We start from the raw sequence: 25,708 nt of genomic DNA, 5'->3' as shown, positions 1-25,708 counted from the left end.
CAAGTTCTAGGTTCTTCCTGAAGGGACATGGATTAATAAACATAGAACTACTTTCTCTTCTTTGCCACCATCATTGTGGCATCATCATTGTGGGGAGCGTAGGTCTGGAGTGGGACTGACTTGCTTCATATCCCACTTTCAAGGTGGAAACATTATAGGACCTCCCTCTGCCTCAGTTTCTGTATTTGTAGAACAAGGATGAGAGAGGTATCTCCACTTCATGGGTTGCTGTGAAAATTGGATGACTTAAGGCTTACAGAGCATTGATAACAGGGCACGGAGTAAGTGTTCAGGTGTACAAGGAGCTCTCCAAGAATCTCATTCAGATGGCTCAACTGATTTAAAGAAAGAGAGTGATCTTGGATGTTGTCACCTATTCCTTGGCTGGTTTTTCACCCCATCCTGTCTGTCTGGGGCTATTGTGACTTAACCAATGGAAAATCACTTCATAAAATGCTACAAAAATATGCAGAGGATTTTTTTTTCTGTCCCAAAGATAAAAACTTTTTTTGATGGAGGGCAGGGCTTGAATTACAGCTAAGGGGAGATTGTGCCAACTTAGTGTATATAAGAAGGAGAAATGGGATAACCAAAAATATGACAGTTCACACCACTGATGTTATTCTACCTGTGTTTGCACTTAGACTCTTAAACTATAGGATCTCAGGGCTTTCCAATGGATTTCCATTAGTTGGCTGGCTCCCAGCTTGTATTGCCGTATGTGCCGTGAAGTGCACCCTCTAATACATCAGTGAGAATGCTTTGGGATGTCAGTCATGGAAACATAACTAATAGTGAGTTAAACAGTAAACACACACATCATCTCCTACCACAAGAAGTGTATGGTTGTAGGATTGGTTTTAGTTCAACAGCCCACCAATGCCATCAAAGACCTATGCCACGTCCCTTTGGGTGCTCTGTCATCCTCTGCATACTGGCTTTTCTTCTCCAAGCTGCTTTTCTCATAGTTAGCAGGTGGTTTCTGTACCTCTTTCTGTCTCTATCATGGAGGACAACCTGGCCTAAATACCCTTTTCTCCCGACAGACTGCCCCTTAACTCTCCCTGTCTGACTGGGACACATGACAACCTCTAACGGTAAAGAAGGCTGGGAGACAGGTGGGCGTTTTCTGCCTCTACAGCTTGTGATGGGCCCAGGAAATGCAGCAGGGAAAGACTGTAGGGTAGACAAAGAATACTATGTGCCAAATTGTTCAAGCACTTCCTCTCTACTTCTCATCTCTGTCCCTTCTCCCAAGTGCCTTCCAGCTCATAGTGACTGAATGGAAGAGGGCTATGCCTTCCTACACCCACGCGGTGGTCATCCACATGGTTCTAGAGAGGTCCTGGGGACCACCACATGAACCGTGCTTCCTGCAGTTGTACAGTGCACAACCTCCTTAACCAGCAGCTGTCTGGACTGTTTCTCACTCATCCTAGACTCATCTCTTACCTCACGCTTCACCCTCTTGCTTTATATTTCCTAGTTTATTAGCTTTCATTCATTCATTGGTGAACACTTATTGGTCACCTAATACATGCCAAGATAAGCATCAGTTGATAATGGGACGGAGAGTGACAAAAACATGAAAAAAGTATGTCTTCTTCCTCCAGGAGTGACATCTCAGGGATAGAGACCAATATGTGAGCCAGAATTCATAGTACCATGTGACAAGGACCATCACAGAGTGTGTAACCCAGTCCTGAAGAGTACTGGGGAAGGTGTGGCCAAAGTAGAGAAAGGCTTGCAGGTGAGGTGACAATGGAATTGGGTCATGTTGTCCAAATGGTATGTTCTAGGCAGAGATATGGAGGAGACTACCATGTTGCCAAGGAAAAGGCTCTACACACCAGGGAATGGTGCAAGGGGGTGACCAAGAAGATAGGCTATAAGCTAGAACAACGCATTGGATTTTATGCTGTGGAACACAGAGAGCCATGAGAGTTGGGGGCAGAGATGGCTAAATAGTGAGTCAGAGTTCAGGCTTTCAACTCAGGCAGATGTGGGTCCAAATCCTGACTCCACCATATCCCACTGCCCAGTCTTGGACAAGTCATACCACCTGGCTGCCAGCTTCCTGGATGATGAATGGGGAAAAATAGTCCTTGCCCATGAGGGTAACTGTGAGGGTTAAATAAAGCAGTGTAGAGCAGGGGCCTTGCACAGACTCTAGCACCTGGCGTGTGCTCAGGACAGTGTGACTTGTCTCCATTCTGACCGCCTCATTGTAGCATGAAGCAAACACACAGGAGAAATCGGCCCATGGCTTGAGGCAAAATGGGTGGTTGTAGGTGGCTCAGATGAGCTGCCCTGTCAGCAGTGGGGAGCCCGCAGTCAGGGCCCCTGTGGGCAGGGAGCGCTCGGGAAGGACATCACACTTGAACCGGACCATGAAGAATGAGTAGAAGCAGGGGAGAGAACCGCAGACAGTAGAGCTAGGAATGCACCCAGCAGGCGCAGCTGGTTTATGCGGCTCTGTGTGGCTGGTTGGGCAGTAGGGGGGGTCTCCTGGGGTGAGGGGGTGGAGGAAATCAGGCTTGGGGGTCTAGGGCCTTTGATTTGTTGACTTGGCCCACCTTAATTCTCCTATTAGTCCCCTGTTTTGGCACCTTTCCTTCCTCTAAGAAGAGTCGAGGCTCTTCTCCAGTGGAGGTTGGGGTGGGTTGAACATGTGTCACACTAAGGGACCTGGCAGTTCCCAGCAAAGTGAGTTCCCAGTTGGGATGGGGCGGTGGTATTTGCTTCAGCGGGAACACCTGCTTTCGGGCCCAACCACCTCAGATGGCATCAGGCCGCCCCTCCCACCTCCTCTTCCCAAGCCTGATGTCACCACCTCTGAGCTGTGTCACTCGGCCCTCCCCAATCCCTATAGAATGCCCTCCAGAGGGAAGAGCCAGGAGTGTCCCTGACTCCAGCCAGCTCTTGTGTGGAAAACCAGTGCCCACGACGGCCACTCTCAGGTCTCTCGAGTCCTGGCCGGAGATGGTGAATGGCCTAGCGGCACCTGTGTCTTAAGTTTAGTTCTCTGCCCAGATAGATTCTTCCTTCCAGATAAAATGAATGCAGGCCCTCCCTGGGCTGTGCGTGGGCCCCTGCCCACCCCTCCTGGTTGCAGCGTCGTAGGGAACTCTGAACGGTAAAGGAGTTGATAAGCTGGTGAGAGCAGGGACGGCTGTACCTTCAGGGGCCCTTGTAAACAGTGTAAAGTCACCTTGCCGTTTGGGACTAATGACGCTGCCACAAGCCAAGTGGAGGCCGGTGGCACCACGCCAGCACAGGAGCCGCTGTCCCTATGGCAGGGAGGGGACCATCAGGCCTTCACTTACCCAGGCCTGTATTTCCCATGTGACCCCTCACTCAGCCGTGTCTCAGACTGAGTGTCTGACCTCCTGAACGTTCTGTTGCCTCCTCTGTAGAAGGGGATGTCATGGATGAATTGTGTCCGTCTCCTCCAGCCCCGCCCCCTGCTGCCACCAAAGGATGTTGAAATCTTCACCCCCAGCACCTGTGAATGGGAATTTACTTGGAAATAAGGACTTTGCAGACGATCACTTAAAACGAGGTCATTAAGATATTGGCCCTAATCCAACAGGGCCTGGCCCTGGATACTCCTGAAAACAAAGACCTATGTTCTCCCAAGATGATGAACAGCATTTCAAGGGTGTCCTGTGTGATCTGGGGGTGCCCACTGGCTATCGGCTGGTCCCCCACAGACTCCCAGGGCCACTTACAGGAAGCAGACACCAAAGCTTCATTCAGTTGGGATAATTATGACTGAAACTCTGGAGTAGTTCAGAGACCACCTGGAGGGAAACATCAACACCGAGGTCCCACCTTGCTTTCTAAGGAGGGTGCCTTCTAGGAGAAGGGGCTTGGTTCAACCCATTCGCTGAGCACTTGCCTCAGACTCGACACTGTGCCTCTAGGAGAGGCGGCAGCTGTGGAGGAGAAGACCCATGTGTGATTTCTGTCAGAAGTCAGGGAGGGTCAGCTGGAGAATTTGAGGAGAAAGCAAATGATGAAGGGAAGTCCCCAGTTTACCTCAGAAGTGAAAGGTTTTCCCTTAACAGGAGCCTGGGGGTGACTGTGCACTGCAGTGACTACCGCCCCAGTCATGGCCCGGGACTACTCCGGAGCCTGAAGCCCCAGCCCCAATTCTCTACCTTCCCAAGGACACCCTCAGAAAATGGACATGCCAGAGTATCTTAGTCCAAAGTACTAAGGTGGGTGCCTTAGGCATCACACATTCATGCACTCACTCATTCATGCACTCACTCATTCATTCAATAAGTCAGTCGGTCCATACTCAGCAAGGTCTTAATTTGTGTCTGGCCCCATGGCAGCACTTGAGGAATAATGGCAAATTAGACAAACACATAGTCCTTCCCCTCTCGGAGCTTATCTTCCAATGGCAGGCTCCTGGTAGGCATGTTTGAGGTTCTACATATTCAATAGGCTTTGACTTCAACAGCTTGGATACCGTCCATCCTGTTTCTGTTAACTTGGAGAGGATAAGGGATCAGATCTGATGTGAAGAGGAAATTCAACTTCGTTTTCCAAAAAATGGGGATCAGGAAGTATGTCTTCCTTACCATTCAGCAAAGGGCTTGTCCCATGACCCCTCTAGAAGGGGGAGCCTGACCTGAAATTTCACCTACATCAGTGTGCCCAAGTAAGCAGATCACCAAGGCAGATGACCCTCATGTGACCAAAGCGAGTGAGTCGGCCTGTGGCAGGATGGAAGTCTTTCCGGTGACCAGGAATACACCTGGTTCATTGTCAGACAGCCCACACTTCTGTCACCATGACTCCCCCATCTTCTGGAAATCTTGCCCCGTGGCCCTGCTCCCAGAGTTGGGCTGGCCTGCCCCAGAAAGACCACCCCACCTTGGCAGGACTCTGGCAGAACTTTGTTTCTTAAAGAGACCCTTCTGGATCTCAAAGAGTGGGGTTCATTTTCCCAAGGAGAAACTTTTTTTAATGTCTTCTCCTAGGAAATCTTTCTGGAAAAAACAGACACCAACGCCCCCCCAAGGCCTTTCAACCTTGGCCAATTCTTCTATCAGGAATGTTGTTAGCTGGCCTTTTAAAAACCCATTATGTGCTGCAACTTGGCCCGCTGGGTCCTGCCCATCAGACACAGGTGACTCCTGACTCTGTCCCAACCCTCACCAGCACATCGTCCCTCACCCTCGGGGGGATCTCCTGCAGGTCCCCCAAGAAGCCAGTCTGGCCCCTGAGCTAGGAAAACTCCCTATCTGTTCCCTGTCTCCCTCCTGATTTGGCAGCAGGAACGGAAACTTTCGTGGAAAGCACTTGCACTGACGAAAGCTCCCAAGTCAGGATTTTGACTCGGGCCCTGTTAGGGCCCGGGGCTCAGGATGGGGTCTCTCCTTCCCCAGGGTCAGGACCCGCCGCTGGGCTCCTCCCCTTGCTCTCCCTGCCTGACTGTCATTCCTCAGCTCCCCCGTGACCCCAAGGGAGTCCTCCACCCCTAGAGAAGTAACTTTCACACTTTCCCCCTTTCTGTGTCCTCCCCCATGTCCGCCTCCCTTTACTGTATATTTTCCTTCCCCGCTTTCCAGTGCCCATCAGTGGCTGCGGAGCCTGCATGGGGCTCGGCGGAGCTGAACGCCCAGAGCTTTTGGCTGTTTTGTTTAAGACCTGGTTATGGTTGTGGGTTTTTTTTTTTTTTTTTTTTTTTTTGTCAGCTGCCTGTTATATCAATCACGGAGTCGGGATCTATTTATAGGTTGGGAGTACTGTGTCCTTAGTCACAAAGAGACACAGACAGGGGACTGTCAGCTGGTGCTGGAGGAGCTGAGCACCGAGTCATCAGCAAGTGGAAACACCTGAGGGGTAGCCTGTCCCCCGCCAGCCCCTGTCCTCAACCCGGCCCCAAGCATGTAAGTACAACTTCTCCCTTCTCTCTGCCCCAGCGCCGCCCGCCCCGTCCTGTCCTTTCCCTACACACCCCCCTTCCCTCGCTCCTTCTCCCTCTCCCTCTCTCTCTCTTTTTATGGATAAAAATATCTCCCCGTGCCTGCTCTTTCATTCTGGTTTTCGGAGCTGGAAAGCATCTCTGCGAGGCCGGAGGTCGGGGGTGGGGGTTGGGGGGTGCGGAGTGTTGCCTTTCGCAGACTGTCACGGGAAGGTCAGGGGACCTGGAGGGACCCGGAAAGGCTGGGTGGGACTGTTACCCAAACTCACTCCGAATCCATAGGTTCCCTTTTATTTTTATTTGTTTTGGCCAAGGAAAAGTAAGTAAATCAAAAGGGCAAGGGAAAGTTTACATGCGGCTCGGCGGGGTTGGTTATGTCTCCCAGCGTGAAAACTTTTATTTGCTGGCGGCTCCGCGCGTTGGGGGAGCTGAGAAGGTTACAGAGGGAAGACCCAGTTCACCCAGGACAGGTGGTGATGGAGGCTTCCTGGCAGGTTCGGGGGAACTCAGAGCAGTCCCCGCCAGCTTTGCTAGAGCACCTCCAGCGAAAATTTGTTTGTTCCCTCTTTCTTTTTTTTTTTTTTTTTTTTTTTTTTTTTTTGCTCCCCAGAGTGAGTTTGCTTGCTTGGAGGAGTCCAGAGGCAAGTCATGATCTGTCTTGCTTTACAGGGCTTTTGTTGGCTCCCACACTGGGTGTATTTTCTTCATCCTGAAAGGGGCACTTGGTGGGGGTGGGGAGGAGGAGGTGTGCCCTGCTGGTGGGTCCTGTGCTCCAGGTCCTTCCCTGAAAGGGAGAAACTTAGTATCACCATTCTTGTCAAAGCGCTGCTTGTTTCAGACAGTGGGGGTGCACTCTCTGTGAGCCTATCCATGGCTTCTAGAGGTGACAGTCCCCAGATGCTGTCAGGTGTCCACAGGACCCACCTGCCACCAGCCTCCTGTGCAAGGTTTGGGACTTCAGTTTTTGGATAATGCAGAGTATTAACTAAAAATCCTGCAGGGGCGGTTTGCCATATATTGTTTATAAAGGAGTAGTAGCCCTAAATTGGTGGTGGGGGGGATGTGATGTCTAATGTATATTATGTACAACTTTTAAAATGAGTGGTCTAATAGTGCCTGGGTTTCTACTTATTAATACAGTGGTTATCATATACCTTATTGCTAAGGACTACTTCTTGATTTGTTTGGGAGAACAATATTCTAACAAGAAAACATAACCTTTCCGATCATTTAAAAACATTAAAAAAAAAAAACCAGATGGCTCTGGATTATTTTTGATTAAAAGCAAAATAGTTTTAACAACAAATGTAAGTCGGTGAAAGTTTAATAATATGGACAAACATATGTTTAGAGAGATGATTTGATCTCGTTTTACTTCGGGCCTTTCTGAAACTTCTTCTTTTGGTTCTTTACCCTCCACTGTATTTTATTTGGGGTTATTCCTGCCTGTAATCCATTCATGCATTATTGTGGAGGGGGAAATGAGGATAGGGAAGGAATAAGATATTCATAAGGACAACTTCACGTGCTCAGGGAGTTAAGACCACTTGTATTGGTGGGAAAATTCAGAATAAGGAGTTTGCTGTAAGGTGGGGGTTGGGGGAGGGCTTGTCACTATTTAAAACCTTGTGTGGACAGTAAAGCCCAGGAATCAAGAAAAAAATAAACAGGAGTTGAACGTAATCCTATGGATAGCATGATCACTTTTCTCTATTCCAAGGCCTCCATTTTGATAAACATATCCTCCTAAGGTTCCCCACAATAATGCCGAAGTGAGGCTTGGTGGGTTGTTGTTAATTAAGGCTCAAGCAAATCAAGCAATTGAGACGTTGCATTCTGAAATCACATCAGTCAGCTGTTTGCGCAGCTGAACTTCTAGCCGAGGACTCTCAGATCTCAAAGGCTTTTTAGAGAAAGTGTGACATTTTTTAATCTTTTAATGCAAACTATTCCCTCCCTCCTCAACGTGCACACTGCAGCCCCCTGGCCCAGGATTGCATGAAGTAGGAGAGAGTCCCGCATTTCTGAACCAGTGCTCTGTTCTCATTAGCAGGAGCCGGTGAGCAAGAATGTTTATTGAGCGTTTAGGCAAGAACCAGTCCTTGCTTTGGCTACTTGTGGATGCTTTTAGGGGAGATAGAGGCTTTGTCTGGCAGTGTGATGGCCGGCCTAGATTTCACCCTAAGTTCAAGCTATGGTTTTTCCCTTTGGGCTTCTTTCTGGAGATGCAGTTGGGGGCAAACTTCAATGCATTTGCCTAAGGCAGCCTCTGATTACTTAGTTTCTGCTTCAGTGACGATTAATTTTATGTGGACCGAGCTCCCGTCAAACTCATTTTTTTTTTCCACACTGATTTCTTAAATGCAATTGGTCACGGGGCTGTCGGTGACTTCATGTCTGCAAAATCTAACCCATTCCATCTTTGTCGTTGTTTTATTTCTCTGGATGTAAACACGCAGTCGCCTGTGTGCACGCGCTGTTTTATGTGTCCGCCCCCCCCCCCCCCCGCTTGAGCACATGGAAACCCAGCCCGACCTCCTCTCCCAAATTGGGGACAGTGGGGCCACTGAGCAGGTGCTTTGGAATACAGCAGGCTCAGGTGCAGGACCATCAATCTCCAGGAAGAAGGAATTGCAAATACCCGGAAAGTGCTCCCCTAATTCAAACAATTTCACATGGCTGAGGCCTCTCCAAGTACCCTGTAAATAAAAGATGGCAGCTGGGAGGATTTTTAAACCAAAGACCACGCACTGCTCTTTCTCCCCGTCCCTTCATTTCTACAGTGTATCTGTCCATCTTTTTCTTATCTCTATTTTTACATTTCATTACCCTCCTGCTCTCTCTCCCTCCTCCCTTCCCTCCTCCTTCTCGCCTTCCCTGCAAAACACATTTCTATCTGGCACAGAAAATAAACTCAGATTGTGGGTAGTTATGTTAATCTAATTCAATCCTCAGCGGGTTAAGAGTGAAATTCTAATAGTGGAGCTGTTGAGGGCTTTTTTGTTAATGGCTTGGGGATTACATTGAGTTAAAGGCTCATTTCCTAATCAAACAGAGAGGGAGAGAGTGACTCCGAATATTTATGAGTCTCCCAGTGAGAGTTTAAACCTTCAACTCCAAAAGCAGGGTTTCTGCAGGAGGAAAGAGTTAAAACCCCTCAGGGCTGCTGGGGAAAAAAAAAAAAAAATTAAACCAGTTAAGCCATCAGCATTTTCAGGCTGCTGTACAACTTCAGCAAAGTGGAAGATGGGTTGAGAGGGGGGAATCGGGCCACAAAGCGAGAATGGGAGCTGTGGCAGGAGCTCTGAAGCCAGAGTCAGCTGATGTGTTCAGGAAAAAAAAAAAAGTCCCCAGCAGCTCAGCGTTCGCAAGGGTCTGGAGGGGATGTGTGCCTCCAACTCCCCAAATCAATTCTCCACCTCCAGTCCAGAGGTGAGAACACAGACAGGAGTATGGCTCAATTTTCCAGCAACTGGAGAGTTCCCGGCTGCCTGGTAGAGCAGGAGGAAAGCATTCTCCCCGACTTCCATCCTGCGGCTGAAATGCTGTGGGCTGACTCCCATCCTGGAGCAAATTCACATCTCCACCAGGCCCCCTCTTTTCCCCTCTGCTCTGTCATTGGGTCTAAGACCCTGGTCCCCCGGCCCTGCTTTCTGTACCCGAGGACCTCCATGCCCATCTGGTTCGCTGTGCCCAGGAGAAAGCAAGTCGAGATCTCCCTGATCTGTGGCCAAAGGAGGCAAGGAACAACCTGGCCAAGGTCAAGCAATATCAAGGCAAAGCTGAGGTCAGGAGTCTAAGTGCTCTACACACATTCTGGCCGCTCTCTCCCCTGGTTCTCTGGGGTACAGTGCAGGAGAGGAGAAAGTCAGAGCCAGATGGCTGCCCAGACGGACCCTGGCTCTCCTGGAGTGTGGTCTCCTGCTTGAGAAGCAAAGGCAGGAATCCCTCATACAGGAAGATTCCGAATGCTCTGTGGACACTTGCCTTTCTTTTCTGCCACCAAGCAAGGGAGCAGTTTCTAGTCTTTTCACTTGGGCCCATTTTCCTGCTTCGTGAGATCAGCAGAGGCTCCAGACAGCTGACTTTCTACCATGAGAGACGGCTGGCTTTTTGTTTTCCCCTTTTCCCAGGGCAGTGTTCTTTCTCTTCGTGCTTCATGCTCGGTGGCCTGTGAGTCCCCTTGCACTTGCCCGTCCTCCTGTCAAGATGGCGTTTAGAGGGGCTCCTGGGTGGCTCAGTCAGTTCAACGTCTGCCTTCAGCTCAGGTCATGATCCCAGGGTCCTGGGATCGAGCCCCATGTCGGGGTCCCCACTTGATAGGAAGTCTGCTTCTCCCTCCCCCTCTGCCTGCCAGTCCCCCTGCTTGTGCTCTCTCTCTCTCTGTCGAATAAATAAAGAAAATCTTTCAAAAATAAATGATGGCCTTTAAAGCAAATCTACAACAGCTTTGCCGTGAAGCCTGCCTTATGTGGTTGGCATCTTCTTCCTCTTGGAGCCCCCGACAGATCTCCCTCCAGTATTGCATTCGTCCCTAGGGCACGACTGTTTCTGGGTCTCCCTGTTGCATTCCCTCTTGTATGTGCAGCTCCGTGTTGATGGTTCCTGCCCCTTCCCTATCACGTGCCTCTCATGGATGGTCAAGAACACACACACTGAGCAGACGGCCCAGCTTTGAACCCTGGCACCATCTCTTCTAAGCTCCAAGACTTGAGCTAATTAATCCCTTTGGGCCTTAGTTTTCCCATCTGCTAACTGGGCATCATTCTAGAGCTTACCTGACAGGGTTGTCACACCCCTAAAGACAGTCTTTGTCTTCATCAGCTTGGGCCGCTATGACCAAGTACCATAGTCAGGGGGCTAAACACCAGAAATCTATTTCTCACAGTTCTGGAGCCTAGAAGTTCAAGATCAGGTGCTGGCACGCTCAGGTCCAGAGAGAACCCTATTTATGTTCCAGAGGCTGCATTTCTCATTCCTCTTCACGTGCAGGAGAGAGCAAGAATGCTGGTCTCTTCTTCTTAGAAGGACCTGAATCCCATCATGCCCCCCGCCATGACCTCTTCTAAACCTAATTACCTCCCAGATGCCCCACTTCCTAACACCATCCTATGGGACATCAGAGCTGCAACAAAAGAATTTTGAGGGAATACAAATACTCAGTTTGTAACGAGCTATTTTCCTGAATATTGGCCACCAGAATCCTGGGTCAGCAAGACTTCCAGCTCATCTGCCAATGAGCTATCCCCTTAGGAAACCAGAGATCAAGGCCTATCGGGACTCCCGGCCCTCCCCATCCCCCTCTGAAAAGAACGTAGGGCTTTTAGACCACTGTGGGTGAGCGGGTGTTGGGAACCAGGCTCCGAACAGCAGTCCTAAGTGAGGGGAAACAGAGTTTGCTCGGCTCCCTTAGCCCTGGCTCACCTTCCGACAGGGAGTTTTGTGTTTAGGTGCCTGGGTCACCCCTGCACCCCTCTCCACCCTGCGTCTGCAGAGGGCAGCGTGGGCTCTACCCACAGAGTAGGCCAGGCCAGTCCAGCCTATGAAGGCAGCAGGCCTGTGCTCTCGGGGTGCAGGTGCCTTCTCTGCACCCCCCCACCGCACTCTCTCAACTCAGTCACTCCACCAGTGAATCCCAGAGCCAAGTGGTCCCCTCCCCCATGTCCGCTCCTGAATAGGGGTCCCAGTGTCCTCAACACTCCTCCGTGTCTCTGTGTTGGGACTTCCTATGCTGCAAGGCAAAGAGCCCTGCGCCTTTTCTTTCCCCACTGAGAAGCCACACAGTTCCCGATTGAAGCCGGGATTCAGGATGTGAATCCCGGGGCCACCCAAATGGACAGAGTGGCCATGTGGTTCTCCCCGCCCCCCTTCTCTCCATCCTAGATGTGGGGGTACCACTACTAAATCCTGGAATCGTCACTGTGACCCCTTGCCCTCCTCACTACACATCTCGGAAATTCCCCAGCACCTAGAACAGTGCCCGGCGCATGGTCTCTGTCCCATCAACACAAGCAATGTGAGTTGCATGGTACTTCTCTCGAGGGGACACCTCTGATGCCTTCATTGTGGGAGGAGTGATTGGAAGTTGTGAGCATCCAGAGACGACCTTCTCCTGTGACCCGTGGATCGTGGTCCTTGCCCCAGCCCCTCTCCCCTCTGTCCCTCCTGCATTCATGTTCCTCTGGCTTTAACAAAAAAGAAAGAAAGAAAGAAAGAAAGAAAGAAAGAAAGAAAGAAAGAAAGAAAGAAAGAGAAAAGAAAAAGGTGTGTCTTTTATTAAGATGTGCACAACCCTTCCTGGGAATTTTATTCTAGTCTGTAAAGAAGCTTTGTCTAAGCCGATGTCAGATACCAGCTGAGTTGGCATCTCTCCAGTGACTGTTTCCCTCGTGTGTCGTGCCCTGTCCTCTGCCCTTCCTGGGCTGTGCTTACCTGCCTCTCGGGCTGCTCACACTCTGTGGGGCCTCGTTCCCTTCCCGCTGTAACCGCACTGGTCCCACGTGGTCCACATAAGAGGGAGACCTGCCTTCTGAAGTGTTCCAGAGTGTCTGCTTCCATTAGCGCAGACAAGGCTTTTGAAAGGTGGCAAGAGAGGAACATCAGCTTAGGTAGCAGATTCTTCCCAGAAGACTGTTTCCGCTCTCTTTTGGAAGGTAGCGGATGAAAACTCAGGCTGCAAAGGGTTAAATGATAGCAATGACCATCTGGGCATCTCCTGGGGCCTGGGGGCTGGCTCAGACAATTGATGAGGTTGGCTTAGTGATCTTTCCAGCAATATTCAGGAGTGAAATTATTGCTGATTAGGCCATGTGTGAGTGTGTGTGTGTGTGAGTGTGTGTGTGTATGTGTGTGTGTGTGTTAGGGTTCATGGCAGGGATGGGGAAGGATAAGATCTGAGAAAGAGACGTCATAGATTGTTCCTAAGTCAGCCCAGAACTGACCCGTCACCCCATGTACGTCTGCAATTCTATTAAGACTTGGTGTGTGCAAGTCAGCTGGGGAGGGGCAACTCCTTGTGAAGCTAGAATTACATTGAAATAAAAAGTTAAAAAACAAAGTCAGTTGGAGGGAGTTTGAATGTTGAGGGCTGTAGCTTCTGCGGGCAGGGCGGCAGACCGGTGCCGTGGACGGGGACAGGGACCAGGTGGGCCCAGCCCAGTCCCCGGCTCAGGCCGGTGATACCGAAGGCAAGCAGGCTCTCAGGGCCTGGGTTCCCTGATCTTAATATGGTGGCTTGGAGGCAGTGTCTTAGGCCTTCCCATTCTAAAAGTTGACATTTAAAACTGTTGTTCATGACGGAGCCGACACGTTGTACTCCAGACCAAACCAATAAGCACAGGTTGCCAGCTTGTGTCCCTTTACTGCCAGGCCCTGGGCCCATGGCTCTCCTCTGGCTTCGTGCCTTGACTGTCTTCCGCCGTTCCTATTCTCTTATCATTTCCCTCAATTTGTTCTTTCTCCTCAACTCCCTCCGTCTGTAAGTACATTTGGGCGGTGAGCGGAAAACGGGTCAAGCCCTCTTGCTCCACAACACTCTGTCCACTTGGCGTTTTTCAGTTTGTTTTTAATTTGTAGACACTCCTGTTTCACGCCTCTGTGGCCCTAACATTCTGCTCCCACGATCCTCTGTCCCAGAAGTCGCATCTAGGTTTTCACACGTTGGGGAGAAGCCCCAGCACCAGGGTTCCGGCCCCTCGGGGTTGGCTTCGGTTGGCTTCGAGTCCTCGGGCAGCCTCAGATGAGAGAAGCACACTTGGGATTTGGAAGAAGGTTCCCGGTCAGGGCAACCCCAGCAAGTACCAAACCCCTTCCTGCCCTCACCTCTTTGCCCACAGTAAAGGGGATCAGAAACCTGCTGGGAGTGCCTCAGGAGATCACTGTGAAGCCAGAATAAGAATCAGAGCACAAACATTCCTTTGAAATGGGAAGTACCAGTCTCAGCTTCCCCTCAGGTGATCTCCCTGAAGTGCTTTGGGGGTGACTACATAGGCTTTAGAGTCATGTGAACTCAAGTCCACCCCATATGGGCTGGGACCTTGAGCAAGCTCCCCGGCCTCTCCACTCTGCACCCAACCTCCTCATCTGTATAATGGGCACGCTGAGAGCTCCCTCCCTGTGAAGTCATTGTGAAGATTAAAGAAGACACACACAGAGGCCCTCAGAGCTGTGGCTCCAGCTGATAAGCTCTCAGAGCCATTGTTGATGATGGTGATGGCACTTGGCCACGGTTATCATTTTCTAGGGCCGCCAAGAGGAAGGAAGTTTCAAAGTCCCTACATTCCTCCCCCCAGACGGCTTACAGGCACAACAGGAAGTGCTCCCCTAGAGGTGGTTTGCAGACATACCCCAGACCCCCCACCCCTGTCCTCCATAATTCCCCACACTTCCATGTCCCGGAACCAAGTGCACACCCTCCCAGTGCCAGCCTGGGACTGGGGAGGTCTGGCCAAGCCTCTCAGCCCTCGTGGAGATCTGTTCCCCATAGCCTCGCATCGTCCAGGCGTGAAAGCTGGAAAGGATTTAGATGGTCATGTGTGTCTGCAAGTGTTGTGGAATCACTGGAGTGTAGTGTCTGCACGGGGCGAATTCCTCCTCCTCATACAGTGTGACTAAGCAAGGATGGCTTGTTTTCCATACACTTGATGGTGCATCTTTAGGGGATACTCGTCGAGGAAAGAAGGCGGCGAGTAGGTGAGGGCAACTTCTGGTGGCTCCAAGGCGGTCTGATTTGCATATTTCAAGGGACTTGTAGATATGACATCTCACTCTTAGGGGAAATTTCTGAATCCAGACTTGTGAGCCGCTTGTGTTTTTGTGCGCACGTGTACACATTAAGGGTATTGTGGTCAGCCATCCATGACTCTCTTCTTTCTCCTTCTCGGGCTGAGAGTAATCTTGAAGGAACCTGTAATTACTATTTACTCTAGGGCACTCAACTGAGAACACCCTCATGTAATGACTCTTGAGTTAATTCTGCCTTCAGATGCCCCATCTGCTCTTGCTCCTTTGGAAGCCAGTGGGAACTGAGCACCACTTTTTAGCCCAGGGGAGAAGATCCCAAGATGGATTTAGTCCCTCTAAGTTCAGGCTGTAGTCTTGGGCAACAGAAATATGGTGGTAGCATCTTTCCCATGCAGAACGTTCATCCAGATTTCTGCACTTAGTGATAGAGGCTTCGAAGCAGAAAGAACGGTTAGTGTAATAAGAAGTCTTGCTGGATTTGGACAGTCGGCAGCGTTGATAAGGGAGGGGCATTCAGTAAGAGTCTAGAGGCAGGACTGTAGTGTCTATATAAAGTTTTCAAACATGCAGAGGTGTTCTGCATTGCCTAGGGGTCAGACATAGCCGTGCATGACAATGAGAAACACCTGCTCCAGGAGAGGAGGGCTACGTGCCTGTCAGAGTGTACTCTCTAGACCCATTGGCCAAGTGCGTGTGCGTGCTCTGGCTTCTACTTAGGCTTGTCTCTTGCCTTCTTTCCCCTTTTATTTTTGGGGCTGAATTTGCCTAATCAAGGTGGGAAATGGGGACAGAGGGAAGGCAAGTAGATGCACTATAATGAAACCTGTGGAATCTATTTGCTAAAAATATCGGAAGTATTACCTTGAAATATGACACTGTACTGATGTGGTTGGACACGGTTGTGGAGGCTACCGAACTGTTTATGGAAACATAACTGATTTTTATGGCAGCATGTTGAGCAAGCCTTTAGACGAACTCCCAGAAGGCCCCCGTTCAAGTCCCAGCTCTCACACTGCCTAATAACTTTGTACAGTTACTTGATCTCTCTCTGCCTCTGTTTCTCTGCCTATAAAAGGCATGGGTAGGCTAGCTGACCTCTTCCGGGTGCTGAACGTCTCCTGGGTCCCCCACCAGGAAGTGACCATCGTGTATCACAACTGTTTGCATGGCAGTTCCCCCTCCAGAATTAAGGCTTTCTGGGCAGGGAGTGGGGGGACAGTGCGGCCCTCAGCATGCCTCTGAATTTTCTAATGAAATAAAGGACATGAGTAAATGCCAGCCTCCACCCCCCCCCCAACCCAGTATCAATTTGGCTGTTTCAGAAATGCTTCTGGCCTGGCCAGTTATCCTGAATGACTCCAGTGTCTCCCCTCTGTGTCCCCCTCACTGGTGGTTCATTCACTGGTGTGAATCTTTTTGCAATATGTAGATAGAACTGCCTACAACCAACCTTTTTAGGAAGGATACATCTTTTAGGAAGGATAGTCACATCTACTTCTCTATTTGACCATTCCACTGTCTGTTTCTGTTCTTTTCCCCCCTCTCTCAATCATATTCTATTAATTTAAAAATACTACATTTGGAGGCTTGCTAAATAAAGAGACCTCAGAGCACGAAGTGTCCTTATCTGTTTTCTGGGTCCCTATGTGCTTCCCTGTAAAGATTTCTTTTCCTCATTTTTAACTAAATGGCCTTGATTTTTATCATTAATCGCTGTGTGACAATTCTTTTTACTGCATCTAACTTACTTCTAGAATATTCTCCCGTAAGTCCTTACCTCTACTTTGATTGATCCCTTGAGCCACTTCTCACTTCTGTCTTTGCCATTTCATAAATTCAGAAAGGGATTCCTTTATATGTTGGACCCTTGATCCCAGGACTTTCCTAGCCCTCCACCAAAATTTCCCAGAAGAATGGCTCTTACAATTGGACTTTCACAGCCCAGGTGGTCTTGGGTCTCTGTCATTTCCATACTGAGCCTGGGGACATGCTTTGTTCTATGCTGCCTAAAACCTCCTATTTCCTTCAACCAGCACCTTTCACACTGCCCATGAACCACATTAGGAATTGAAAGCCTTAAAAATTCTTCAGTATCTCTCTTTTGCACTCTATTGTGAAAGATTCCACTTTTCTCCCCTGACAATAATGTCAACGCACATTAACTGTACCCTTACCTGATACCTGAGCGTGACATTTCCTTAAGACAAGCCTTCTTTGTTTCTCAGTACTTTGTTCCTTTTTATTATTAAATAGTATTCCATGATATAAATACAAAACCTGTTTTGCTCGCAATTTTTAAAAAAGTTTTAGTTTGGACATATAGATGGCATCCAATGATGTGTTGGTTTCAGAGGCACGATAAAGTGATTCGAGAATGTTCTACATGACGCAGTGCTCACCACGTGTAGCTACCGTCTATCCCCATGTCACTGACTGCGCTCCCTGTGCTGTACTTTCCACCTCCGTCACGAATTTATTTTTACAACTGGAAGTTGGTACCTCTTGATCCCCTTCACCTATTTCACCCCACTCCCCTCCCCCTCGGGCAGCCACCACTTTCTGCATTTATGAGTCAGCTTCTGTTTTGTTCATTGTCTGTTCATTTGTTTTGTTTTTTAGAATTGACATGGGAGTGAACTCATGCGGTATTTGTCTTTCTCTGTGTTTTACTCGGTATATATGGCGTTTCACGTTGTTGCTTGGTGCTTGCCTAGTTTCTGGATGTTTTCACGTGTCCCACGTCTGCGACTACTACTCTCCTGAGTGTGGGAAAAGGAAAGAGGCAGGTTCTGAGGTTGTGTTATGTGCTGGAAGCCTTCCACAGTTTACTTTCACTGATCCTCATAACAACTAAAAGACGGAAATATTATTATATTATGATTCCCATTTTACAGAAAAGGAACCAGGCACAGAGGTTGGGGACCTTGCTGAAGGTCACCCAGGTGGTAGGCAGAATGGTCTGACATCATCTTCCACAATGTACGACAGAGCTGAGTGCAAGAAGGCAACCAGTGAAAACCATACCAGCACTCTTTGGTAGCATTTACATCAACATCCAACTTGGCCCACCGTCTCCCCCCAACACCCCCCGCCCCGCCCCAACCCACAAACTGTAGGAGAGCTCCTGCACCCCTCACTTCTGTCCCCCAAGTCCCTGCCTCCTGGGAGTATCACCACACGCTCACCTCCATCCAGTGAGCTCTTACCTCTCCTTTGCCGCAGCTAACGGCCTCACGCCTCCTAAATAAATGTTTAAAATTCTCTCCAGAAGAGCTGGCAGCCCTATTCGTAAAATGGAGACCCAATCTGTGGCCAAAATGGGTAGCCTTTAAGAGCTCCCGGGGTAAAGGGTCCTCTTTCAGAAAGCACGTCCCTGTTTTCTCTGCTTAGTGATGGCTACTCCTTCCTGTTCCCTCTTCCGACGCCCCATCGTCCCTTCGGTCAGCCCGCAGCAGTGTTCTCGTTCCTTTGGTTTCCTATTTTGTCACCACTGTGTGGTGTTCTTACGGAGGGAGCAAAGAGAGAAGGAGGGGGTCTCTCACCAAGGCCACAGGCTTGGCCAGACGGACGGCCGGACTCCTTGCCCAATCTCCTGTGACCTTTGACTCTTCTCAGTCTTCCCAGCTGGGCTCTCGGGATGCTAATCACGTCCCTGAGGACAGTTATAATATTTCTCCACCTTGGATGGAGTCCAGCATGCGCTCACTGTTTGGGACAGAGTGTTTGTCATCTCCCTGTCCGTGACCTTCCCTTGGTACAGGTTCATCAGGTTTCTGCCTTTTCTCTGGCTTCCCTGGCCCTTTAGGGGCCCTCACAGCCTGCAGTCCGCCGCCTGATGGCAGGGGGTGGGGGTGGCTGGGGAACACTGGCCTGGCCTTTTTGCCATGAAATGCTGACGGACGTTTGATGGTCACTGGTGTGATTCCCAACGTCTCGTCTTCCCCTCCTGTCCCTGGGCTGCGGTGTGGCATTGACAACATCTGTCAGGTCGTTAAAGTTCCTTACACAGTTTAGTGGGGAAATTTTCTGTCTCTGAAGGACTCGCATTCCTTGGGGACTTTGTATCCCACTGTGTCTGAGGTTCTTAGGGTCTCTAGTCTCCCATCTCTCTTTGTGGGGAGGATGTGAAAGTTCTCCAGAGTGGCAGGGGAGGTTTGTCTGATGTGACTGTGGTTGCTCTCAGTGGAGGCCACTGGGTCCCCAGCGGCATGGGAGAGGGTATTAGGGTGACCTGTAGGATCTGTTGGTTTCCTGAGTCATGGCCTTGACCCAGGCTCTGGTTCTCCAGATTGGAGTGACCCAGAGGAAACCAATGCCCCCCCGCCCCCATTCTTGGGGCCTTTGCAGATCAGAAACTGACATACCCCCCAGACTGGGTGAGTCTGTTGCTTAATCTTTGCCTTTTCATTTGATGGGCATGCAATTGTCTCTGCTAGATGGTTTTGGCATTTCTCTTGTGTGTGTGTTCAATCCTGACCTCTGAGAAGTGGGGAAGGGAGTGGCCATGGTCAGTGTCCCCAGAAGCAGAGCCTGAAGCAGGGGTTCTGGGCAAGAGATGTACTGAGGGAATGCTGTCTGGAGAAATCAGTCAGAGAGCCAGAGAAGAGAGATCGGTGGGGGAGGGGGCTAAGGAAGGGTAAGGATTCCCCCAGGGGGCTCTGGAGCCTAAATTGTCACCACACCAATTGTCTCACCTTGATGTGGGACAAGCCTACTGGCCAGCTTTACCCCCATATCAATCAATCATTGGCTGTGAACTGCCCTAAGGGGGGAGAGTAACCTCCCAGGCTCTTCCGGACCAAACGGGCTCCCACTGGTCCAGGAAATTTCTCAGGAGAAGGCTGCAGCCCTTCAGAGCTGGGGATGGGTACACCGGTGGCAATGGGGTCTTAGCAGAGCACTACCGACACCTGCGACACAGAGATTATCCGAGGCAGGGTCCTGGTGTGGGCTTCTGTCTCTCCATCTCCACGTGAGCTGCTCTGGAATTTGATGACGAGCCCCCATCACTCTCTTCCCTGGGATGAGCCCAGGGAGAGCCATACAGCACCAGGACCCTGGGCACGGAAGACAGCAGGCGACAAATACAGGGACTCTGAAGATACCAATGCCCGGAGACTGCATTGTGGCCTCAGAGGGCCACAGCCAACCTGAGAGACTTGGTGTCTCTAATTTATTGCTGAAGGCACAGAGGCTCCCAGTCAGCCCGCCCAGGGGCACGGCACGCCGACAGAGTGGTACCGATGAGTTCTGAGCTCCGGTCTGGTTGCTTGTAGAGCTCCATGTCATCCTACTGCCAACCCAGGGCTTGAGCACTAGATTCTGGGAACACTGGGGGCGGGTCCAGGAGGACATGCGGCTCCCGCCCTTCTGATGTCCACCTCCCGTAACACACAACCATCAGGCTCCCTGCCTTGGCCCTGCGGGAAACCTCGTCCTCCCCACAGTACTGTAACATACCCCTCCCCACGCTGCCCCGGGCTACACAGCCCGAGAGCACTGTGCCCCCCTCCTGCATGTGCTGTGCCCCTCGCAGGCTCACACAGGTGCCACACCCGAGGCACACCGCCGCCCCCACCATGCCCACAGGAATGTGCCGGTTGCGCAATGGGCCAGCGGCTCGGGACCTCCTCACACACCCACAGGGCTGTCCTCCACGCCCGCTCCAGGCTCTGCACTGCCCAAACCAACTGGAAAGTGACTTCAAGGCCCCCTGCTATCCCTGTGCTGAAGGAACAGAGGCACGCACACACCCTGTGGCCTGATCCCAGTGGTGGGGACGACACACATTCTGACTCCGGACTAGTTCGGGTTCAGGTTCCAATCTGACCCACTTTATGGGTCCGGGATGGAAATCTGCCGCTTTGCACTCAGTTTGCTCTCGTGTGCAGAGGGGATGCTCGCACCCGGGCTGCCGGGGTCTTAGGGTGAAGTAGGGAAGATGAGGCAGGAGGCAGCACAGGCTCGGGGGGCTGGGCCTAGGAACTCTGCTGTCCTAGTGAAAAGGGGGCTAAAACTCAGGGCCAGGAGCACCATGGAGTTTTTAGGGACACAAACTCTGGGTGGAGGGGTTCAGCTGGTGATAATCTTTAATTCAACACGTTGCTGACTCAAGAATTTGACATTTGCCGTGGGAAGAGGGTGAGTACGAGGTTCGCTTTGGGAGACGTTCGGGACCACACCATTGCCCACTCCTCCTCTGCATTCAGGACCCCAGGACACTTTTGAAAAGCCACGCTGCTTTCTTTTTGGCTGTGGCCTGCACAGAGTGGGGAAGAAAGCACCTTCCTGCCAACAGCTTTTCCCAGTGTCTGGCATGTTGGCTTCCCTGGGTGGAGGAAGGCTCTGGGGTGCGTGGGCCACCATCTGCTGGAGCTGCCATGCCTGGGCCCGGCACCAGCCCAGCCTCCAGGAGGACCCCAGCCCTAGCTTTTGGCAGCTGCCTGGGCCAGGGGAGCCCAGGCCTGGGCTGGATGACCTCGCAGCTGTGCCTTCAGCCCCTCGGGGGCTTGTGTCTCTGTCTCTCTCAGGGGCCCATCCCGGCTGCCGGGCAGAGGGCCCACTGTCCTTCAGTATCAGAGCCCCGCATTGCCTGGCCTGTGCCAGGAGTTGGCAGAGAATTTTCAACCAAGAGGCCCCGTGTCTCTTGCATCCGTGGCCGCCTGCTTGTCCCACCAGAGGCGTGGACCCCAAGTGGGGGTGGGGTTTTGCCAGCTTTTCCATTTCTCTTTGACAGGTCTGGAAACTCCTTGAAAGACATCTAGTTGCACAGGAGTCAAGGGGGAAAATCATGCAGGTGGCTCTGAAAACAGGGACGCTTATTAAATTGTAGCGAAAAGATATTGACACAAAGCAGAAGCTGAGTTTTCTACCCTGACTCTATGGAAGAGTATATGGCTTATGGTGAGGGGGAAGGAGCAGGGAAGGAGTAGGAGGGGGAGGAGGGGGTAGGGGGAGGAGGAGGAGGAGAGGAGAGGGATGGGAGGGAGAAAGAGAAGAAGACGGAGGAGGAGGGCGAAGAGGAGGCAGCCCCATGACAGAGCACGGACTATGAAGCAGGCGCCATGTTTGCTGTCCTCCTGTGGTTCCTTCTCGTACTCAGCAACCACAGGAAATAGGTGTCCTGATTCCCCCCATTTTACAGATGAGAAAGATGAGGGCCGGGGGAGTTAAATGATTTGCCCTTAGCTGCTGAGAGGTACCTGAAGTGGCTCCGGGGGACTTGAACTTGGTCTCTCTCCAACATACGTCCTTTTTTTTTTTTTTTAACATACTTTTATATACCACAAATGTATATTCAAAAACTCAAAGAATCTTAAAAAAGAAATTCAGTGGTTGAGCGCTTATGTTGAGGGTTTTTGTTTTGTTTGGCTTGCCAGGTATTTTTTATTGTGGTAAACTGCACAGAACACAAAATTTGCCACCTGAACCACGCACAGCTCAGTGAAGAGTACTAAGTTCATTTGTATTGTTGGGCAAGTCTCATCAGCCTCCGTTGCCAGGATGCTTCTCATCTGAAGGAGACTAAACTGAAACTCTGTCCCCGTTAAACACTAGTCCTGCCTCCTCCAGCCTCTGATGACCACCTTTGACTTCCTGCCTCTATGCATGCAACTGCACTAAGTTCCTCAGATGAATGGGATCCTACAGGGTTTGCCCTTTTATAACTGGCTTATCTCACTGTGTGTATTGTCCTCACAGTTTACCCATGTTGCAGCAGGGGTCAGAATTTCCTTCCTTTTTAAGGCTGAATAATATTCCACTATGAGCCTAATACCTCATTCTGTTTAACTGTTCATCTACCAACAAACGATTGGGTTGCTCTGACATTTAAGCTTTACAAATAATACAGCTATGAACATAGGTATAGCAATATCTCTTTGAGACTCTGCTCTCCATTCTTTGGGACACATACCTGCCGTGGAATTGCTGAATTATATGCTAAATCTCTCCCCAGTTTTTCGAGGAACTGCCATACTGGTTTCCATGGTGGCTGCCCCTTATGACATTCCCACCAGGCATGCGCAAGGGTCTGGCTTCTCCACGTCCTCGCCAATACTTGTTTTTTCCTAAGTGCTCTACATCACTCAGTATCAGGGAAATACAAATCAAAACCACAGTGAGATACCACCTCACACCAGTCAGAATGGCTAAACTTAACAAGTCAGGAAATAACAGATGCTGGCAAGGATGTGGAGAAAGGGGAACCCTCCTACACTGTTGGTGGGAATGCAAACTGGTGCAGTCACTCTGGAAAACAGCATGGAGGTTCCTCAAAATGTTGAAAATACAGCCGCCCTATGACCCAGCAATCGCACTACTGGGTATTTACCCTAAAGAGACAACTGTAGTGATCAGAAGGGACATGTGCACCTGAATGTTTATAGTGGCAATTCCACGATAGCCAAACTATGGAAAGAACCTAGATGTCCATCAACAGATGAATGGATAAAGAAGATGTGGTATATATATAGTGTTCCATTGTGTATAGATACACAATGGAATACTATGCAGCCATCAAGAGAAACGAAATCTGCGAAGATGTGGATGGAACTAGAGGGTATTATGCTGAGTGAAATAAGTCAATCAGAGAAAGACAATTATATGATCTCCCTGATATGAGGAGGTTGAGAGGCAATATGGGGGCTTGGGGGGTAGGAAAAGAATAAATGAAACAAGATGGGATCGGGAGGGAGACAAACCATAAGAGACTCTATTTTTTTTTTAAGATTTTATTCATTTATTTGACAGAGATCACAATTAGGCAGAGAAGCAGGTAGATGGAGAGAGAGGAGGAAGCAGGCTCCCTGCTGAGCAGAAAGCCCAATATGGACTCTGGGATCATGGCCTGAGCTGAAGGCAGAGGCTTTAACCCACCGAGCCACCCAGGCGCCCCTCCATAAGAGACTCTTAATCTCACAAAACAAACTGAGGGTTGCTGGGGGCAGGGGGGTAAGTGGAGGGTGGCTGGGTTATGGACATTGGGGAGGGTATGTGCTATGCTGAATGTTGTGAAGTGTGTAAACCTGGTGATTCACAGACCTGTATCCCTGGAGCTAATAATACATTATATGTTAATTAAAAAAAGAAAAAAAAACTTGTTTTTTCCTGAGGTTTCGAAAGTGGCCATCCCAGTGGTGTGAGGCGGTGTCTCACCGTGGCTCTGACTCGTATTTCCCTGATGATCAGTGAGATTGTATGTCTTCCCACGGGCTTAGTGGCCATTCATTTATCTTCTTTGGGGAAATGTCATTTCAAGTCCTTTGCCCACTTTCTAATCAGGTTGTTTGGTTTTTGAAGCTCTTGAGTTTTAGGAGTTTTCTCTATATTCTAGATACTAATCTCTTATCAGAGGTATGATTTGCAAATAGTTTTCATTCTGTAGGTTGCCTTGTACTCTGTCGATGGTGTCCTTTGATACACAGATGTTTTTATGAAATCCAAAGGATCTGTCTTTGTCTCTTGGTGTCTGTGCCTTTGGTGTTAGAGTAAAGAGGTCACTGCCGAATCCAATGTCATGAAGCTTTGCCCTATGTTTTCTTCTAAGAGTTTGATTGGTTTAGCTCTTACATTTAGGACTTGACACATTTTGAGTTAATTTTTTGTATGGTGCCAGGTAAGGCTCTGGCTTCATTTTCCTGCATAGGGATATTCGGTTTTCACAACACCATTTGTTGAAAAGACTGTATGTACATTCCTCATGGAATGTTCTCAACACCCTTGTCAGAAATCATTTGACCATATGCATGAGGGTTTATTTCCAGTAATACCTATACTTTTAACCAGTTCTCACACCACCTCTCAAAACTGTGCAACCCTCAGTAGAAGGATGGAATTTCAAAGCTGCAGGAGACCCCAATTGAACAAGGGGGCAGCTTCCCCATTCTGCAGCTGGGAAAACAGAGGCCAGTGAGCAGAGCACTCTCAGTCCACCGCTCACACCAATACAGGACACTGTGAGGGTCCTCACCTCCTGCCATGAACTGAGGGGTCCATGGGGTACTTTTCTTGTATGACAGCAAATGTTCCATTCTGTGGGCAAGTGCACTCACGTGTCTTGGAAACCCAAAGTATAGAAGATGGAGGAGAGAGAGGAAACAACTAGAAATGGCCCAGGAAATGGCCCAGGAGGGGGATGTGCTGGTTGGGAGGCCTCTTCAACTCCTCGAGTCAGGCTCCGGGGCCCTCCTCTTCTGGGTGACTCCAGGGGATGCCCCTAGTCCACACACAAGTGCAGCAGGCCACCTTAAAATCCATGTATGTGTGGGGGCGCCTGGGTGGCTCAGTGGGTTAAACCTCTGCCTTCAGCTCAGGTCATGGTCTCAGGGTCCTGGGATCGAGCCCCGCATCAGGCTCTCTGCTCAGCGGGGAGCCTGCTTCCTCCTCTCTCTCTGCCTGCCTCTCTGCCTACTTGTGACCTCTCTCTCTGCCAAATAAATAAATACCGTATGTGGTCAAAGACTACCGCTCCTCCCCGGCCAAGGTTCTCACCAGCTCTTAGCACACATCCTCCCCTCTGTGCCCACCTCCCCCTCTTTCCCGACCTTCACTGTCCTTGTGTCCCATGTTCCAGCTACACCAAAACACGCTATTTTCCTGAACAAGGGCCAGGCTGAGCGGCACTCCTGTGTCCCGGCTCACACAGATGCCTTTATGACTCTGCTAGGTCGTCCGCTTCACCGTACCTGCTCTCGTAGAAGTCATCTCGCCCACCCTGGTCTCCTCGTGGACTCTGAGTCCCCTTCCACAGTGGCCCCCAGGTTACAGCCACCTGTGTGTGTGTGTGTGTGTGTGTGTGTGTGTGTGTGTCTTGCTACCAGGACTGAGATCTCTTGAGCCAGGAATTGTGCTGCAAATATTCCAAAAAATGCCCCACAGAACTTGTGTGCGTGTGTGCACATGTGTGCACACACATGTGTGTGTGCTGGGGGCGGGGAGCATAATCCTCAGTGCACACAGCAGTTGCTCAATACACTTTGAATCCAATTCAAAAAGGGAACAGTGGCTGAAAAGCCTGGTTGCTGA

General features: G+C 50.2%; 1 protein-coding gene across 1 annotated transcript in view; it reads left to right on the top strand.

The window, feature by feature from the left end:
* Positions 1–5,700: 5,700 nt before the first annotated feature.
* ESRRB (estrogen related receptor beta) overlaps positions 5,701–25,708 on the top strand; it is a 166,221-nt gene continuing 146,213 nt past the window's right edge. Inside the window, exon 1 of the mRNA XM_004739195.3 lies at positions 5,701–5,906. Within this exon, the coding sequence (XP_004739252.1) occupies positions 5,905–5,906 (2 nt within the window). The 5' untranslated portion in view covers positions 5,701–5,904. The remainder of the gene's footprint in view (positions 5,907–25,708) is intronic.

This window comes from Mustela putorius, unplaced genomic scaffold (genome assembly GCF_011764305.1).
Source record: "Mustela putorius furo isolate JIRA1106 unplaced genomic scaffold, ASM1176430v1.1 tig00000129_pilon_pilon_pilon, whole genome shotgun sequence".
NCBI classification, from domain to species: domain Eukaryota; kingdom Metazoa; phylum Chordata; class Mammalia; order Carnivora; family Mustelidae; genus Mustela; species Mustela putorius.
The sequence above is the reverse complement of the archived record's forward strand: the minus strand, read 5'-3'. Positions and strand labels throughout refer to the sequence as shown.